The sequence below is a fragment of the Dama dama genome, chromosome 30 (assembly GCF_033118175.1).
Source record: "Dama dama isolate Ldn47 chromosome 30, ASM3311817v1, whole genome shotgun sequence".
In the NCBI taxonomy this organism is placed as follows: Eukaryota; Metazoa; Chordata; class Mammalia; order Artiodactyla; family Cervidae; genus Dama; species Dama dama.
In genome coordinates, this window is record NC_083710.1 from 36634441 (window position 1) to 36655398 (window position 20958).

General features: G+C 44.9%; 1 protein-coding gene across 1 annotated transcript in view; it reads left to right on the top strand.

The window, feature by feature from the left end:
* LOC133049331 (phospholipid-transporting ATPase IB-like) overlaps positions 1–20958 on the top strand; it is a 115299-nt gene that overhangs the window by 88509 nt on the left and 5832 nt on the right. The window contains exon 35 of the mRNA XM_061133324.1: positions 2122–2709. Coding sequence (XP_060989307.1) covers positions 2122–2709 — 588 coding nt within the window. The remainder of the gene's footprint in view (positions 1–2121; positions 2710–20958) is intronic.

Consider the following 20958-nt stretch of genomic DNA (forward strand, 5'->3'; position numbering starts at 1 on the left):
CACATCAGGGCCAGTAGAAAATTCAACCTCATTCTTTTTTTTTTTCCACTCTCAGTCATTCTTGTGATTCTGCCTCAGGTGTGTATGAACTCTCCAGGGTTTCAGATGCTGCAAAGCACTAGGCTGCTCCATTCTTCTGTCATCTGCCCACACAGGTCACCATTAAAGACACGTGCTTTCTTCGGCCTGGCCATTTTATGAGGTGTCTGTGCCAGGGATAGCGCACCGGAGCCTTTGGGGAGCTGGGACCCCCATGCCCATGGTCTGACATTCCTGTTTTAGGGCACACTGTCTACCCAGTGCACTCTGAGGTGACAAAGAGATGTCTCTCAGATCTCTCCTGTAGTCCAAGGTAGAGAGCACCCTTCCTCAAGCCCTGTTCTACCTCTTGAGTTTTTAGAAGTGAAGACCGAGAATTTTTGTAAATTATGTCGATTTTCTGTGCTGCCAAAGACTCTTCTGAGGAAACAAACCGAAAATCCTGAGACCTGTTTGAATGGAAATAAGAGAACAAGGAAAACACTGGGAGAAAAGCCCATAAATACCTCAAAAAGTTATCCACAAATATATAAAATGTGGTATAGCCATAAGATGGAGTGTTATTCAGCTGTAATAAGAAAGAAACAGACACAAAATAGATAAACCTTAAAAACATTATGCTAAGTAAAAAAAAAAAAAAAGCCAGTCCTAAGCGGGCTGATGGGCTTCCCTGGTGGCTCAGTGGTGAAGAATCCACCTGCCAATGCAGGTGACATGGATTCGACCCCTGGATCAGGAAGATCCTTTGGAGAAGGGCATGGCAGCCCTCTCCAGTATCCTTGCCTATGAAATGCCATGGACAGAGGAGCCAAGTGGGCTATGGTCCATGGGATCACAAAGAGTCAGACACAACTTAGCGACTAAACAACATCAAGGGGCCACATACAACACGATTCCATTCACAAGAAAGTCACAAGCAAATCTACAGATGTAAAGTAGACTAGTGGTTGCCTAGGGCTGGGGGTGGAGGGGCTGAATGGAAGGTGGGGCGATTGCTCAGGGGCACAATGTGTCTTCTGAGGATGATGAAAATGTTGTACATTTGGATGGTGGTGCTAGTTGCACAATTCTGTAATAGTCTAAAAATATTGAACTATGCACTTAAGGGTGGATTTTCTGGTATACAAATTATATCTTAATAAAACCATGAAGTTTTTTAATCACCTATTTCAAAAGTGATAAATTCAGACATTTCAAGGCTACCACGTCCATGCTTTTATGTGATTGTAGCAAAAGTTTATTATGCAGATAGTACAGGCTACACACTTTGCTAGGGGTACCAGCAGGAAACAAGAAAAACAAGTTGCCTGACACCATGCAGGTTACAGTGTGCTTAGGGAAAAAGTATTACATGCCTACTTTACTTTGACAGCATCTCACCTGTTTCCTGAAAAATATCCTTTCTCCAGCCAGTGAGGCTTACTGAGAAAAGATTTCCTGACCAAAAACCAACCCAATGATGGACTATCCTATGTTAATTATTTGGGAAAATGTCTTGTTCCAAAGTTCCTTGTTAAAACTTCATTTCTGGGCAGGAAGCCGTTTTAGGAGGCTTCTTTGTGGAAAGGAACTTATTAATATTAAAGACATGTGCCGTCTCTTGCTGGCCTGCGTTTTCCAAGGCTAGTTGCTCAAGCTTTCCGTCTATTGTTGCTGTTTGATTGGTTTCTTAAGAACTAGGACACCAGGTGGTCTGTCCATTTCCTGGAAATATAGGCCAGCCTCGGCTTCAAGCGGCCTCGAGGATTTGATCCCTTCGGGGGATGTCTGCACCTGGTCCACTACTGATCCACAACCTAGTATTAATAGACACAATATTCGCCGGCAAATAAACGGTTGTACACCCACGCTCTGAATTTGGGTTTTGAACCTCTCAGGTTGGTATTTTTGTCTAGTTACCTTAAAGTTTTTTACATTTATGAACTGTGCGCAGAGACAGCAGCCACATTTAATACTCTGAAAACCAAAAACAAACAAAAGTTGAGTAAGATACCCTTGGACAAGTCACTGCTCAAGAATTTTGTTTCGGTAGAGCACGGATTCCCTGCACGTTCACCTCTAGGACGCCTCTTTTCTGCGCAGGTGGCTAGAGACCCAGGATGCTCCGGGAATCCAGGCGCAAGGAGCGTGCGCAGGTGCGCCGGGCGCGGGGCGGGGCCGGGCCGAGCGGGGAGGAGCGGCGCGCGCTGGGAGGGCGTGGGAGTGCGCGTGGGGTGCAGTCCCCGGTGGTTCACGCAGAGCCGGCGGATCCTTCCAGTTCGCGAGGCGAACTCCACACCCGACGGCAGGAAGCAGGCTTCCCGAGGCGCTCCCAAAGTTCAAGCAAGGGGCTCCCCCCGGCAGCCACACCCCTTCCCAGCTCCTGAAAAGCCCCCTAAGTTCGCGGCTTCCTGGACTCTTTTTACCAACCCGGTCCCTCCAGCCCCACCAGTTGAGTGCGGGACGCCGGGCCAGCCGGACCTAGGAGAGGACGGGGTAACTGGTTTCGAAAGGGTCGGGGCTCGAACAGATGCAGGGGCGACTCGGGCGCTGGAGGGGCGAGACCGGCCTTCCCTCCCTCTGTGCACCCCCTTGAGGCCGCAGGTGAGCAGGTCCGCGGCGGGCGGCTACGGGGAGCGGAGACTGAGGTGGGCGCAGGGGTATGCACAGCTGTGTGCGCTGCACGTGCTTGTGAGTTCACTAGAGGGGAAAAGCGCCCCGACACCCCGCTGGGCATCGCATGTCCTCGGACCCAGGGGTGGGTCAGCCGGAGCCGGGCACGTCTCTTCCAAGGTCCAAGCTCGCGGCTGTTCTGCGCGGGGACGCACAGCTGGGCTTGTTAGAGACTCAAATTCGCGGCGCACCCGGCTATTGCGGGTTTGGAAATTCAGCTGTTCCCCGACTCGTCGGGGGGTCAGCCAGCCAGTTCAGCTGGGGTCTCCACGCACACAATGCGCTCCGGCCCGCAGGGGAGACTTAGCCCGGGCGCCCAACTATGGGTTTTTGCACGCGAGGAGCGCGCGGGGCCTCGGACGCACCTGCTAGCCGATCGTTAGTTTCCTGGCCCCTTAGGCGCCCAGGTCTGGCTGAGCTTCATGAGGGTGGCCAGGACCCAGAAAGCCGTGTCCGCGGTGCGCGCTTGGTGCCCAGTTCGGAAAGAGCATTGTACGTGCCTTGGGTCTCTGTCTGGGGTGGCCCTGCTGTTGGAAGCCGCTGGGTTGCATTCGCAGAGGGGAGCCCTGAACCCCTGGGCTTTTCAGGGCAGACGAGGGCTTCAAGAAGCCTTTGGATTTAGACAGTGGGGATTTAGACCCTGGGGAGCGTGCTGCCCTCCCCTGGTGATACAAAAACAATTTGTCTGCAGTTCCTCCATGGTGCAGTTAATGTGCATAGCTGAAGGTTGTGTTACTCCGCATCCTCCACCTTTGACTTGTAAAAAGTAAGGATTGGCTACTGTTTTCACCTGCCCCGTATGGAGTGGGCAGAAGTGTTGGGGTCGTGAGGGTGTCCTCCCTGGACCAGGAAAACATCAAGCGCAAGGTTGATGACTTAAAACTTCTAGCTTCAATGGAAGCAAATCCTTCTGATTCTTTGGGTTCACCCAAGTCAGAGGGGGAGTATTATTCAGTAAAGGCACACTATTAGTTTTCTTCTGCCTTTCAATAGATTCTGTTTGAAAACAGCTGGGTGACCTCATCATGATAAGATACGGTTTTGTTGGCTGTGAAACCTTAGGAAGGTTTTGGGCAGCCCCACAAATCGATCTCTGAAAAGCAGTGCCTTGTGACTTTGGGCAGAGGGAAGCTGGAGGGGTGGAGCAGGTGGAGACTGGAGGTACCATACTCCCCTAAGCATGTCCCAGAGGGCTGGGTGGGTACATCCCAGCAGAATCCACCCCAGCACCTGGGGAGCCAGCTTCTCAAAGAGATCCGACCTCCCACTGGTTGTGGTGTTGATTATTTAGTGTTGTCGCTGGGAGACCAGTGTCTTGTATCTGTGGGACCTCTTGGATGCCGTGTCATTCGGCCAGGGTCAGTCCAAATTGTACAAAAACAAACCCTTCCTGGGATGTCACATGCACACCTGCTGCGGTGCTCAGACCTCAGGCTTGAAGAGATGGAGACGTGGCTCTTGAGGTGGTAAGTAAGGAAACTGATTCTTTGAGCCCTGTGTTCTGTTTCCTCCTCTCACCAAAAATCACATGCATGAAAAATACTTTCCCAGAAGCCTGCTGTCTGGCTTTTAGTTTTGTTCATGTTCTTTAGCTATTTGAACTTTTTAAACATCAAATTTCTGAAGCTTCTAGTGCAAGTGGTAACAGCAAATAAATACAGACCATTCTCAGCACTCTTCTGATCACATTATTTTGATTATTTCTCTGAAGGGGGCTTTATTTTTTTTTAATGGCCCCTTTCTGTTAGTTTGTTTTGATAGTTGCTTATTTGACCACCTTAGATCTAAACTAGGTTAAAGCAACATTCAAAACTCCCAGCTCTACACAGCCATCAGCAAACACTCAACCTCCCGTCATTTGTTGTTGTTCAGCTGCTAAGTCGTGTCTGTCTCTATGACCCCGTGGACTGCAGCACACCCGGCTCTTCTGTCCTCCTCTATCTCTTGGTAGTTACTCAAATCCATGCATGTTAATTCATAAAATATCTCATAAGTAAGGATGGGGAATTAAAATTCATTCACTGTTCTAGAAATTGTTCTGAGTCAGGGAAAAAATCTACAGAAATCTTTTCCCTTGAAATAATGATTCAAAAATTTTAGAATGCTGCCAAGTCAAATGGAAAGACAGCAGGGGGCAGGAGAGACCTTTTTCCCTCTGGTCAGCAGCACTTTCCCTGAATAGGAAGAAAGAAGACATGTCCAATGTTGACGTTTGTAGCTTTTCCACCTACCAGATCTGCATTTGTTTTGTCCACAGTTTATATATTTTTCTATTCCTCTTTCCCCCCCCTGAGCACTGGGTGAAAATCAAATTGGCTGTGTATTAACAGCAAATCAAACATCTGGGCTGACAGTGAATATTTGTTTCACATGATTTGCTCCCAGAGCAGCAGTTGAGGCCTGGAAGAGCGTTCCATCCTGGTCATGCAGCTTCCTTCTACTTCAAGGTATTAGGATGTGTTCAGAGAGGGTTTTCCACTTGCCTGGTGGCTCAGACGGTAAAGTATCTGCCTACAGTGCGGAAGACTTGGGTTCAGTCCCTGGGTCGGGAAGATCTGGAGAAGGAAATGGCAACCTACTCCAGTATTCTTGCCTGGAAAATCCAATGGACAGAGGAGCCTGGTAGGCTACCGTCCATGGGGTCACAAAGAGTCAGACACAACTGAGCGACTTCACTTTAAAGAGGGTTTTAGGGGGAAAAAATGGTACCCTTGTGCACAGAGTAGGAAATACTTCCTAGAAAGTACTGACTGGGAAAACAAATGCCAGTAATTCAAACAAATTGCAGGTGGTAGGCATTATATTGTGTTCAATAATTGTTACGCAGTTGTTGAGTCACTAAGTTGTGTGTGACTGCAATCCCATGAACTGCAGCATACCAGTCTTCCCTGTCCTTCACCATCTCCTGGAGTTTACTCAAAACTCCTTTCATCCTCTGTCGCTGCCTTCTCATTGTCAAGTTACCTGAATGAATTTATAAAAGGTGCTTTGGAAACAGTAGTAGTCAACATTTTTAACCCCGTATACCCAGTGATTAAAATAATTTTCCTATACCTTCTTGAATGATGAGAAATTTCAAAAGAAGTGGTTTGTCTGTTTTTTTCCTATCAAAATTTTTTTATTGGTGTATAATTGCTTTATGGTTAGTTTCCTCTTCCAAGTAGTCCGTGATCTGAAAACAGTGAATTTTATGCTTGCCGACCTCAGAGATTCAGAGGTGTCTGCCTGTTTTGGTTGGGAAGGAATCAGCTTCATGGTGGGCACAACTAGGGATGTATCCTGTAACTAACAGGAGACAAATGTTAGTTTGTGTCTCTTGTCTTCGATCAAGCTCCTTGCCCTCTTTAGTTCAGCTGTCCAGGCCATCTTCAGATCCCAGTAGAGTTATTGCAACGACGTAACCTTGGCAACTCTGCCAGAGATGGTTGAATCCCCCTGCCCCAACCCACCCACATGCCGACCCCCTGCAGAATCCGCCTGCCTGATCTCTCCTCCCTGCCTGGGGCTCCAGCACCTCTCCACGGGTTCATCCAGTCAAGATGCCCTGCTGTCCGTTTTCAGACCTATGTGTCTTTGCAGAGGCTCCAGTTCCACCTGAAATGCACCGTCTCTTTCCTTCACCCAACCTAGATGCCTCCCTCCAGTCTCCTCTGAGCTCTGCTTGGACCTGTTTTAACATCACATACCTTGTCTCCATCTTGTGGACTAAGAGTCTCTTCACTCACATTTCCAGGGCTGCATGCGTGTTGTCCGTTTGGTAGATGCTCAGTAAACCCTTGCCGGATAAATAGACTTCTGGCCAGGTCCAGGGATGAACTTTTCTGCAGGTTTAGTTTGGGTTCTCTGGCCATGAGTGGTCCATAAACCGGACTTTTAAAATTTATTCTTAAAAAATAAAATTTATTCTTATGGAAGGCAGAGGGGAAAAAAACAATCCAGGTCTGAGTAATCACTTGAACCATTATCTTTTTTGTATCAGGCACTTTTGATTTCCATCCTATATTTCAGACAAAGTTCCTGAATGCAGGTAGTCAGCTTGCCCTGGCCGAGCATTCAACAAGGAGCCCACCTTCCCTCGTGTCTGTAGTGGCTGCTTCTCGTCTTCTAATCCCGCAATCTCTTGAATCCCAACCAGCTAAATTTCCTGATACTGATTTCAGAAATAGCTTTATCACAATTAACTAAAAGTTAGGCTATTCCAACAAAAAGCACGTTTCTTCTACTCGATGTGCCATTCTTTAACTTGGAGGGAAAGTTTTTTTACCTCTTTCCTGTACATAACACACAATTCCCTTCCTCTCTCACACATGCTTCTGCTGTTTTAAAATAGCAACTGCAGCTGCCAGTAGAGACTCTTGGGGGAATTTTTAAGGCCACTAATCAGTTTCACAGCTGGAGGCAAAGCGTGTTGCTGGGGAATATTTTTCGCATGACACACCAGGTGCTTTGACCTTGTCGGGGCAGCCAGAGGGTTAAGCTTAAGGAGCGGGGGGGGGGAGCGAGGGCCGAGTGACGAGACCACCGGAGGCCCGGCTCCTTCCCCTGACCCCTGCACTGTGCAGAAACCAAGCCAGGCACCAGGGGGATCCCAAGTCCTCCAGGAGCCTCTGGGGGCAAAGAGCTGGGGCCATGGAGACCCCCCCCCCCAAGTCCTCCCAGAGTCTCTGGAAGTGCTGGGAAGGTCAGAGCTCTCGATTCCCCTCTGAACTGAGCACAAGCCCCAGACTTAAAATGTATGCAGAAGCAAAGTCCTCCTTGAAAGACACCTCCTCCTACCCAATGTTGCTCAGCCTCCAGAGGCATCAGAACCTTGGAGGGTTCCTTGGAACATGGATTGCTGGGCCTCAGTCCAGACTGCTGTCTCCATAGGCCCAAGAATCTGCATTTCTGACCCATTCCCAGGTTACTGGAAACCACTGTTAGAACTTCTTTTCTATCCAATCAGTTTAGTTTCTTTCACTCAAATATTTACTCACGAGAAAGTTTGTTTCCCCCAGACACACAACGTGGATGCGGTGAGCAGAGCAGATGAAGAGAACAGAGCAGTGGTTACCAGAGGTGCCTGTTGGGAGAGGTGGTGACCGGTACAGGGGGTCAGTTGTCTGGTGACTACAGAAACAGAAGTTTTGGTGGTGAGCATGTTGGAGGCTATACAGACACCCAGGATGCTCTGGGAATCCAGGTGCAAAACTTAACTCACAACTCTCAAGTTGTACATCTTCTTAGTTGACAGTTTTGGTGACCATGAAGGGGCCCAGAGTGGACTTCCTTCCTTCACCTGAACTCCGCGAGGAACCGGAGCTTTGGTACCAGCAGCGGCCCCATGCGCCCATTCACCTTCTTGGGGAATCCAGACGAATTTGGGTAAATCTCTCCTGGCTCTCGGATCTCCTGTGTTAGTTGAGATTCTGAGTTTTATTTGGCGGTGGAGCAGGTTAGCTGCCCCCTCCCAGTTGGAAAGATGCGGTGGGGGGAGGGGGGCAGCTCGGGTGAAATATCCGGGGCATAACCACTCATGGTCTAGACACTGAGTGGGGCTCAGTTGGAAGATACTGAGAAATTCCCACCCAGTCAAGAGATACTGGGTGGGAGGCTGGGTGAAAAAACCCAGCAGAACACCCAGCCCGTGGAAAGGTACTGGTCGGGGGCCTCGACTGAAAGAAATCGGTATACCCGGGGCTCGGTTGGAAAGGTCCTGAGGTCACTCCATTGTAGAGGATTGAATGATCTTGGCTGAGAGCATAGGTAAGAGGCTGATCTGACGCTTTCCCTCAATTCAGCTGTCTTTATAGCATTGTTGGGATAAAAGTGTGGAAAATACATGAGAGCTTTGCTCCGAAGAGAAGGGACAAGACTTCCTCCTGGCCGGTTACGGTTTTCTCAGGTGATGGAGAAATTTATTGGAGTGGTGGAGGCCTAGTCCTCATACCATGCAGTGGTCCCATAGGGGAACCCACTCATTAATTAAAATATTTGCTCGTCCAGGGGTTGCACATAAGAACTGGCCATTTAGCAACCTGAGCAGCCACGGTGGTCTTAGATTGCTGGAGGCAGAATCCGAGACACATAAGAGGCCCGAAATGACTCTAGGGTGACTCCTAGAAGAGTTAAGCTCACAAGCAGCACACGGGCCCACTACACCAGTTCACTAGTGATTTTTATCCCGACAAATTCAGCTTAAAATGGGAAATAGAATCTTGCAGAATCAAAAAGCAGGGGCATCAGAAAGCCAACCTCTGACCAACACCCCAGCCAAATTCATGTACAATATGTACGGAGCTCATACTTGCAAGTACCTAGTTAATTGGGGAATTTATACTAAAGGAGACCCTAACTTAAAATGACCAAACTGGCGTTCTTTTGATATTCCAAAATTGATATTTTTGCATGCACAACTAGAAAAAGCCAGCTGTAAGATCAAACAGACTGAATGGAATGCTTGCTTTGAGTAGTATCTAGAAGCTTCTAAAAGAGGAAATAATAGAGTAACTTCTTTGCAGGAAACCAACAAAAAATTGCTTGATATGATATCAGAACTAGGAAAAGCCACTGCTGCTAACTCTGTCTCTCCCTCTGCTCCTCTTCTCTCTGAACTGCCAGACACTTTGTCCTTCAGTCTCCTGTTGCTCCTCTTTCCCCAGCAAAGCAAGATAAAAAATCAGAAGTGATTATGGCTCCCTTTAAGGAGAAACCTATCACAAGGAGAGGTGACCCATCCTCAGTGTTGACCTTCACACCCTGGACCAGTACAGAACTTACAGCCATCGCTAAGGAATTTCCTGATCCCAGTCAGGATCCATTGGGATTTTCTAAGGAATCTGAATTAACCATCCAGGCCTACAAACCTGGGCTTTCAGATCTATATCAACTAATACAGCTATTAGTTTCTGAAAGTAAAGCAAGGGAATGGAGAAAGCCAGATGGAAACACCCCTTAATGAATTTTGAATCCCACAGTCCACAGGCTCATACTAAATGCAGGGAATTGGCTCAGAAATTATTCGAACTTATCCCAGAGCTTTTTTCAAAGACTGAGGACTGGACAAAAATTCAACAGTGCAAGCAGAGACCAGATGAATCAATCCAGATTATTATGAGGGATTTGAAAAAAACTTTTAAACAATATTCGGGTTTGACGCCTGAATCATTCTCCAGCCCCCAAAATGACCTCGTGCTTAACTCCACCTTTTTAGAAGGTTTAGATGAGGATTTGGCTACTTTGGTCAAAAGACACAATATAGGTTTGTCTGTGTTGTATACCAGTGGTCTTGTTACACTGGCTGACCAACTTTTCAAAACCATTAGAAAGAAAAAGGATTATCTACCAAAATCATGAACCTTCAGCTGTGCCAGTTAAGTACTCAAAGCCAGTTGAAGGTCAACCAACCCCCATTTAGTTCTCAACTGAGAGGAAAACAAAGAGTTTGTTTTTACTGTGGAAAACCAGGACATCAGAAAATGAACTGTAAGCTAAGAGGGAAAAAAAAAAAAGGCAAGAGGGAGAACTGGGTTTTAGACCAGAATTCCGACTTAAACAGGAATAGGGCTGCTGCTCCTAGGGAACGTGGGGAGCTTTCCCCCCTTTCCTCTCTAATACTCTGGGAGAAGTAGAAATGATTATAAAAGGGGAAACAATTAAAGCCCTAATAGACACAGGGGCCACCTTTTGAGTTTTAAACCTTACCAAAATTAAAGGCACTCTCCCTCAGAGTGATACCTCAGTACAGATGGTAGGGGCTTTTCATGCGCCTATTAAGGCTCCTAAATCATTACCCTTAGAGTTCTACATAGGGAAACTTAAGGGAAGACATTCCTTTCTTCTAGTAGAAAGTGCTCCTGTTCACTTGATAGGTAGAGACCTATTAGAAGTTTATGAAGCCCATGTTTCCTTTATTTCTGAGGGAGAAGTGTTTCTAGATCTAAGGGACAATCAGATTTCCTTCATCATATAATGTTTGTGACTCATGATGAGGATGATGCTGAACAAGATAGGTTGCTAGCCTTTAGTACCTAAAGAATTATGGTACCTAAAGAATTGATTTTACTGACAACAGATGAATACATTCTGCATCCCCCATCAAAATTACTGTAGATAAAGATAAGCCTCTGCCCAATATTCGCCAGTATCCATTAAGGCAGGAGGCCATAGAAGGAATAAAACCTTTAATATCAGCTTACATCAAGAAAGGGCTCATTGTGCCTTGCACAAGCCTTTGTAACACTCCCATTTTGCCAGTTAGAAAACCAAATGGCAGGGGTTGGAGATTTGTACAGAATCTGACATCTATCAATGCTATTATTATCCCTCGACATTCTGTAGTGCCAGACCCCCATACTTTAGTGTCGTGGATTCCTAAAGACAGTAATTTCTTTTCTGTGATAGATCTCTGCAGTGCAGCTTTTAGTGTCCCTGTAGACCCTGGTGATTAGTATCTTTTTGCCTTTACTTGGAATGAATGGCAATATACGTGGACTGTAATGCCACAAGGATATACTGAAAGCTCCACTTCTCCCAGATATTGAAAGCTGATCTAGATGCTCTGGACTTCCCTCATAAGTCCGTGTTGATACAATATGTAGATGATTTGCTGCTGTGTTCAAGGTCTTTGACAAACAGCCAGCAAGACACCTTGTATTTACTCCAGAAACCTTAAAGGGACATAAAGTGTCGAGAGAAAAATTGCAGTTCTGTAAGACTGGTGTAAAATATTTAGGACATAGGGTGGTGACGCAAGGACAAAAGAGCAGATAAAACCAAGGAGGGTCTTGGAATGCAGGAACAGAAAAACCAGACCCTTATCGTCCTTCTCTCCCCCATGTTGTAACTATTAATGGAACAGTATAACCTATCTCCCCTCCTACCCTATAGGGAGAAGGTATTTGCCCTACTCTTCCCCCACCCAGTATACATGCCTCATCCAATCAGCAAATGACCTGCAAGACCCCTATCCAACTCCTTGTACCCTGGGTATAAAAGTGGACTAAGGACTCCCTGTTCAATGTTGGTTCTCCCTTGAGCTGGCCCGCTGTTCTAACAGTGTCTCCCACTCTAATAAACTTTATTTCCCTCTCATTCTGTCTCATGTCTGGAAATTCTTTTCCAACCTGTGCCTGGACCATGACACATAGGATCTCTAAGGAAGAGCTTCTGATTGATCTGGATGGAGTGAAGGGCATTCTGGCCTTCCCTGCCCCAAAGACAAAAAAGACAACTAAGGGGATTTTTAGGACTTGCAGGCTACTGTAGAAATTGGATTCCAAGTTTTTCCTTAAGTGCTCAACCATTATATAACCTACTCAAACAGGACCAACCTGAACCACTTTGCTGGAATGCAGAACATTCTGAGGCCACACGGAGACCTTAAAAAAACAAGGCCCCAGTCCTGGGGCATCCAAATTATGATCTGCCCTTCTTCCTCTTGGTTCATGAAAATAAGGGAACTGCACTAGGAGTACTAACTCAACCACATGGTGGTTACTACCGGCCCATAGGATATTATAGCCAACAGCTAGATTCAGTAGCCAAAGGCCTCCCCCCTTGCCTCCGGGGTATGCTATGTCAGATCACAGAAGAGACAGTCATGAGTCCCCCTCACTATCTTTGCTCCTCATTCTGTGGAATCCTTACTAAATTCTCATCACACACATTACTCAACAAGTAGACTGACTTCCCATGAGATTGTCTTGCTCTTGCCAAATATGACTATTCACAGAAGCTTAACCCAGCTACCTTGCTGCTGGAAGAGTCAGGTATCGAAGATGAAAAACATGATTGTATTGTTTTTAACTGACAATCTTTCATCCCCCAGGATTGACCTCCCAGAAAGCCCTATGGATAATCCTGATTTTATATTATTCACCGATGGGTCATATTTGCGAGGACCTCATGGGAAATACCAGGCTGGTTATGCTGTTATTTCTCCAGTATCAGTCCTTGAGAATGGTCCCTTACCTGATGTCTCTTCTGCCCGAGAGGCCAAATTAATAGTATTGACCAGAGCCTGCCAGCTGGCAAAAGGGAAATCTGCTAATATTTACTCCAAGAGCTGCTTACACATTTGGGGTGGCACATGATTTTGGCATGCTTTGGAAACAAAGAGGATTTTTAACATCTGCAGGGAAATCTATAAAAATGGGAGACAAGTTGCAGAATTGTTGGATGCAATTCTGCTACCAAGTGCATTAGCTTTCATTAAGGTGTCAGGTCATTCAAGGGCTGACACTGCAGAAGCTAAAGGGAACTCTTTAGTAGATCACACCGCCAAAACAGCAGCTCTGCAGAATGGTAATAATCAATTAACAACTTATTTCCCTTTTCAGCTTCCTAGTAATCTTACTAACACCCTGTTAAATTTTCAGAAAACAGCTCCAAATGGAGAAAAAGATACTTAGAAACAAAAAGGAGGAAGGTTTGACTCCAATAAAGGGCTGTGGATAGACCCAAATGGAAAGCCTATCCTTCCCTTTGGAGCTCAATACCCCACTTTACAATATATTCATGAGTTGGCTCACTGGAACCCAGATAAGATGATACTGTGGGGTAAACAATATTATTGGAAGACATCTTTCACTATAGTTCAGAAAGTTTATTCTAGGTGTACCTTATGTCTGAAATACAACTCAGGAAAGCCATTACATAGTTCTCAGGGAAACTTTCCATGACTAGCTGGCCCTTTTGAAATTTGGCAGATCGATTTTATCCAGATGCCCCCCTGTCAAGGTTACCAGTCCGTACTTGTCATGGTTTGCATGTTTTTACATTGGATTGAGGCATTCCCATGCAGAAGGGCCACCGCGCAGTTGGTAGGCAAATTAATCTTAGAAAGAGTGACTTCCATTTGGGGAGTCCCTGCAGAAATACATAGTGATAGGAGAACCCATTTCACCGGACAAACTGTTAAGGAAATTTGCAAAATCTGGCCAATTATGCAGTATTTCCCTTGTGCTTACCGTCCCCAGTCCTCTGGGCTGGTGGAAAGTAGAAATGGAACAATTAAAATTCAGTTGGCTAAAAATGTACATGCTTATTCCCTACCCTGGCCAAAGGCTCTTCTGTTGGTTCTTCTCAATCTAAGGTCTACTCCCTTTGGGAAGCATCCTTTGTCTCCCTTTGAAATTGTCGCTGGGAGACCAGTGAGACTAGATGAAGGATTGTATGAACCTATATTATTAAAAGGGGATATGTTACCTTATCAAAAAGGCTTAATCAAACTCCTAAAGGAACATTCTAAACTTGTTTCTGAAGCTCATCATAGTAATCTATCTTTGGATGAAGATAAGGTATCGCATGATCTGCAACCAGGAGATCATGTGTATTGGAAAAGACATCATATAAAGGACTCCCTGAAACCCAGATGGAAAGGCCCTCATCAGGTACTCTTAACTAACTCACGTGCAGCAAAATCCAAGGGAATTGACTCTTGCTTTCATTTTTCCCACTAAAAAGGGGCCCCTGCTCCAGACTGGACTATAGAAAGGGCTACTGATCTCAAACTCACATCAAAACAATGCTCAAATAGAGGAGGAGCTGCACTCGCTCCAGGATGAGAAGATGACGACATAAAGTAGACAGCTTGCCCAAGATGCTGGACCTGATCCGTATGATCATTTATAATGTTTTCCTGACTTTTGGGCCTTTGCATATGAATCAAATGTTTTCGTGGCATGGGTACAATCCTATGCTAATTTTAAGAATCAGTCCAATTGTTGGTTTGTGGCCAGTTAACTGCATCTAGTACTTCTGGGTTGCCTTGGTCTCCCCTTCAAGGCTCTGATTGGATAGCTCTTAGGAAATTTATTTTAAAAGAAAGAGATTTCAACTCTGTTTTGTCTACTCCTGATATTACTAGATGGGATCCTCTCAATTGGCCAGTTAATAATACCTGCTCTGACCCTGGCCATAAGTTTAAGTTTTCTGTTAGGATTACTCAAGCTCATTCAGAGCAACAAGCTAAATCGCAATCAAAAACTGTAACGTCTCGTCTATTAAAAGGAAAACTTCCACAATTATGGGATGGATCCATGTGATTAACACCAGGCTATGGTCATTTAAGTTTAAAAGCTTCCCTATGTTGGGGACAATTAAATCATACTAAGGATGATCAACCTAGAAATATCAGGAAACTAGGCTGGTTGCCTTACAAACAATGCCTACATATTATTACCCTTAGAGACAGTGACTGGTATGGAACTGACTGGCTGAGACAACCAGAGATTTGCTGGGTTGCACCTAATGGAACTCAGTGGATTTGTGGTACTAATTTATGGTCTTGGCTTCCATCAGGATGGATAGGAAAGTGTACCCTGGGATTCTCATGGATGCAAGGTCTTATACATAACAAATTAGAGGTAACTCTAGCCAATCTACCATTGATGTGAGCCCGATGGGTCAAACGGTCTGTATTCCATTGGTATGACCATTTAGCAGCTATTCTTTTGCCTCCAGTAGGATTAGAGGATGTAATTGCCCATATCGAAGGCTTAACAGCTTTCACTCAACAAGTTTTAAATGATAGTAACCAGGCTATTAGCCTGTTGAACTCTGAGGTCTCTATGATGACAAAGGAAGTGCTACAAAATCGCATGGCCCTTGACATCCTTGCAGCATCTCAGGGAGGCACCTGTGCCAAAATTCAAACTGAACGTTGTGTTTTTATACCTGATGAATCCTCTAATATAACACATTTGATGAATCATATGAAAAATCAGATTTCTGCCTTAGGTGACCCACTCCCTAGTCTTGATGATCTTTTAAAATGCTGGTTTGGTGTGGGATGCTCATGAATAAAATATTTACTTGTAATTCCACTAATGTTATTAACTTTACTATTTTGCCTGTTTTACAAGATTATTGTTTCTTGTATTACCAAGTGTATGACTGAGCTTCCGACCAGATTAATGATGACTAGATTTGAAACAGCTGGTCAAATGTATAATTCCATTTTAGATCAATGATTGTAGCCTAGGAGGCAGCACCTCAGATAGCTCTGAGAGACTGCTCCAAAGAAGTAGTAGGGGAAGGTCAATATATAGGATTTTGGTGAAGGGGGGAGTTCAACACCATTAAGCGTTCCTAGATATGGGAAGATGCAATGATAGGGAATACTTTCCTGGGCCATAACTAGAAGACAGGTGTCCAGAGATCTTTAACTATGAAGACCTAGTCCAGTAATAGCACATTGAGTGGCTTATCAGCTAAAACCTTCTTCAGAACTGGAAACAAGGCTCCCCAGCAGTGCGGGCCAAAATGGTCAAAGTATGGTTGGATTTATGACCACAAGGGGGCCATGTCAACTACAAATTGGCACTTGCCAAGATTGTTGCCGATGACTGTACAACAAAGGCATTCGCCATCTGCCTCTGCAGAGACCGAACCCTGCACTGCTGCAGCTGCTGACCGTCAACACCTCCTGAGGGAGTTCAGGGTGGAGTACGGCACTCTGTGCGCCAGGCAATCTGGTCAGACAGGTCTTTAGATAGATGTTTTAAGAACAGATTTTATGATCTCAATCCTTGCATCTCTTCATATCTAGAAAAGCAATAAGCCCCTTCGTGGTGACATCAGATCCTCCTGTCTAGCAGAAAATTTGTTGTAAAAGGAATGCTTAATGGTATTGAACTCCCTCCCTTCAACAAAATCCTATATATTGACCTTCCCCTACTACCTCTTTGGAGCAGTCTCCAGAGCTATCTGAGGTGCTGCCTCCTGGGCTGCAGTCCTCATTTTGCCCCAAATAAAACTTAACTCGCAACTCTCAAGTTGTACATCTTTTTAGTCGACAGCTGGGGAGAAATATCAATAACCTCAGATATGCAGATGACGCCACCCTTATGGCAGAAAGCAAAGAACTAAAAGAGCCTCTTGATGAAAGCAAAGAGGAGAGTGAAAAAGTTGGCTTAAAACTCAGCATTCAGAAAACTAAGATCATGGTATCTGGTCCCCTCACTTTATGGTAGATAGATGGGGAAACAATGGAAACAGTGAGAGGCTTTATTTTGGGGGTCTCCAAAATCACTGCAGATGGTGACTGCAGCCATAAAATTAAAAGACGCTTGCTCCTTGGAAGAAAAGTTATGATCAATCTAGGCAGCATATTAAAAAGCAGATTACTTTTCCAACAAAGGTCCATCTAGTCAAAGCTATGGTTTTTCCAGTGGCCATGTATGGATGTGAGAGTTGGACAATAAAGAAAGCTGAATGCCTAAGAATTGATGCTTTTGAAATGTGGTGTTGGAGAGGACTTTTGAGAGTCCTTTGGACTGCAAGGAGATCCAACCAGTCCATCCTAAAGGGAATCAGTCCTGAATATTTACTGGAAGGACTGATGCTGAAGCTGAAACTCCAATACTTTGGCCACCTGATGCAAAGAACTGACTACTTGGGGAAGACTCTGATGCTGGGAAAGACTGAAGGCGGGAGGAGAAGGGGACGACAGAGGATGAGATGGTTGGATGGCATCACCGACTTGATGAACATGAGTTTGAGTAGGCTCTGGGAGTTGGTGATGGACAGGGAAGACTGGTGTTTGGCAGTCTGTGGGGTCGCAAAGAGTTGGACACGACTGAGCACCTGAACTGAACTGACGTTATTGGTTATACCAATTGGTGTGTTCAGTTTAACTGTCTTGAAAGTGTGCTACTTGCTCAGTTGTGTGGACTGTTTGAGACCCCATGAACTGCAGCCTGCCAGATGAATGGAATTTCCCATTCAAGAACAACTGTCTTATGGACAACTTTTAGCCAGAAGATGGTGCTCAAGAGCCAAGATGGGAAATCTTGGCACGTTTACGGCTTTCATTCTTTTCCTCTGTTTTGAAAGGCCTGGAGTCATACTCTTCAGTTTAGCCCTTGAGCCCAAAGTTCAGCAGCCAGATACATGTGAAGTTAGCCAAGCTATCAGGAATGGGTCCTCCAATGATGTGTTTTAACAAGCATACGATTGAGAGTTAACAATTTGTTGACAATAAGGAAATGTATAAATCAATCACCAGCATGAGAAAATGGGACTTGGGTCTGTTCTAACAAGCAGTGTACAATTGGTGATGTTGGTGCTGTGATGTTGGTCTTCGTGTCTGTATGGCAGATCACCCCAGATCAGAAGGAGCGGGGTTAATCCATTCTGTGAGTCACTGTTTGGCCATAAGACAGATTGCCTGAATGTGAAAAATTGCTGACCACGGTAAAGGGGTACAGAGCCGTGCTGTATGCTATTCTTATTCATGCAACTCTTTCTCCAAGTTTGAAGTTATTTGCAAGTAAAAAATAAAAACAAAAAGCAAGCTTCCTAGTTTACAGAGTCAGTCAGATATGACATGATTTTATCATTTGGATAACAGCAGCGCTGACACTGCCCTTAGCTTACTTCGTAGGAAAAGACACTCAAATACTGGAGTTGGTGGAAACCTACAGCCAACTGTGAAATGATAAGTCATGAGCATTAATCAAGGGAGTTTGAAGATTTGATATGTGTCAGTGATCTGAATCTCAAGTGTTCACAGTCCGAGGAATCTTAGAATCTCCAGTGACCAGAGACGTGGCAGTGTGTCTGAATTCTTCCAGAGAGGCACGGGAAAAGGCGAGGAGCTAGGTTTTGGCTTTCTTTATTTGTCTTTTAAAAAGAATCTTCCAACTTAGTGTGCTTGCTCACTCTTCATCCATGACTCAGCCAGGATAATCCCCGCCTGTACTAGAACATCTCCCCCTCACACCCAAACCCACAAGTGGCTGTGCCTCAGGGCCGGGGGGTCGAGATCTATTCCAAGTAAAGTAAAGTAAAACCAGCCCCCATCTTCAGCTTTACCTCCAGGACGACCAGAACAGGACCCACCATGATGAAGAAAACAGCAGCGAGAGCTGTGCTGGGAGCCAGTTCCTCATATTTTTATTACTTGGAGTCTGTCTTAATCTTTCTCTTCCTATCAGGCAACATATGGATTATATTTTCTCAAAAATCAGACTGAGTTTGGCAGCCCCGTGCAGATTCTGGAAATGTATGAATGAGTTCAGAAGGAAATGGGCTTTTTTTTTTTTTTTTCCGCTTGTTTGCTTGTTTTTTTGTTTTGTTTCCGAGCACTTAGTGTTCATTCCATACCAAGAGGATATCGGATGTGCAAGTACGTCTGAAATAGAGCTGTGGACGTTGGGAGTTCTCCTCTCCTGTGGCTTCAGCACTCAGTATCAGAACCACTGTGTTCACTTGGCAGGACTTCTCCACGTGCAGTGAGAGATACCGGTTTTACTGCACTCTATAAATATGCCATTTATTGGCTCCAACACATTTATGTTCCCCTTCACTCAGTGCTCACTTAAACTGTCCAGTTTGCTTGACCTGGTCTATAAATGTAAATTGCCTACATCTGAAACCCACTCTGGTTGCCTTCTGAATGCACAGGAACTAGACTCTCATTACTTCTGCAGACAGACAGAGACCAGGTCTGAAGATAGCCCTCAAGCAGAGGGTCACCTTCTTACTGTCTCTCCCCCTCAAAAGTGTTAAATATGCATATTATTCCAAAACTTTAAACTATTACAGGGATGGGATACCAGGTACATTTTTGGAGGCAACGTTTTGTTTTAAAATGTTTTCTTTGTTGAAGGATGTCAGGAAGCTTGACTGATGTCGGAGGAACAAAGACGAACCGCATTTGTTTTCTTTATTATAAGCCTGATACTACACATTGCATAGTAAGAGTCAAGAAATACTAGTAAGGAATCTTGAGAGTTTAACCGGTCTTGGCCCTGTCTATGGCACAGCTGTTTTAAGACATCCTTCCCTCTTCTGAGGCTGGAGTATGTGTGCTCAGTCACTTCAGTCGTGTCTGACTCTTTGCAACCCCGTGGACTATAGCCTGCCAGGCTCCTCCATCCATCCATGGAATTTGCCCAGCAAGAATACTGAAGTGGATAGCCATTTCCTCCTCCAGGGGACCTTCCCAATCCAGGGATGGAAATTTCGTCCCCAGCACTGTAGGCAGATTCCTTCCGCTGAGCCATCAGGAAAGCCCAAGCTCTTAAGGAAGGTAGGGGCTAGGCAATCTCACCCCCTATTTTCATTCTCCATGTTCCTGCTTCTGCACCTACACTGGTTAGGTGATGTGCTTTAAGTATCACTCTCTGTGAATTGATTGCACTTGCTCTAGTCTGCTTTCTCTGTACTGGAGACTAAAGCCCACATCGTTAAAGGGTGTTCTGAAGCAAATCCATCATCTTTTTTTCCCCCTCCGTCACAGTAGCTCATCACCTGAAGTCTTTCTATACTCTGCTGCTTTCCACTTTTTAAATATTTTCTTCTGGACTTATATCTAAAGTCAGTCAACCTACTTCCAGAAATAAAATTAAAAATAGAACTAAAAATATGTACACTGTATAAAATCAAACTGCTGTGCACCAAAAAGGTGATCGAAATTAAGAATGCCAGCGGTTTGTCGTCTTCTAAGACATCTCATTTGTGTCACCTTAGTAACTGGTTCATTGACCATAAAGACTGCGAAAGGAATGCTAATGATACTTGTGTTAAAATTAATTGGATGACATTCTGTGTAGGCTGGAAATTCCTTTTTAACTTCTTTGGAAATTTTAGAGAAGTGGATGAAGAAACCTTTTTAAAATGCTTTCTTAGTAAACTTATTAGGAGAGACACTGTAATGATAATCAAAGAATTCAGCACAATGCCCAGCACATACCAGATGTCCAGTAGTCAGTGGTCCTTATTAGCTGACGGAGCTTCAGTCTTTGAGCTATTCAAGCATATGTTCTAATGTAAAAACATTAAAAAAATTAAAACAACCCTTTCTTCTAATTAGGTAATGAAGGCTAGCCAGTTGGAAACTGTCCAGAGAACAGTTACATTATCTGAGAACTTACAATATCAAGCAAGCAGTGCCCTGAATGCTGCAAAGCTGCAAAATGGTCTGAAATACTTGAGTCTGAAGTATAATTGGGCTGCTAACTTAGATTCATGGGACACAGACTCATCAAACCTTTCTCCGCTCATCTGAATACTACAGATGAATACTACACAGTACAGAACATTCTTCCTGTATTCTCTTAGTGAAGACATTTTGAGGAAACACAAATGTGGGGTGTTATCCAAGGTCTTTTAAACAAATATGAAGTTTAATTCAGTTGCTTCCTGAGAGGCTGACTTCTTGCAAAAGCCAAGGAAAATCTCATACTAATCCAAAAGGTACCCAAAAAAATGTCGACACTGTAACACGGGGGAGGGCTCAGTTTGGAAAAGTTAAAGTGTTTGGACAGGGGTAATTATGAG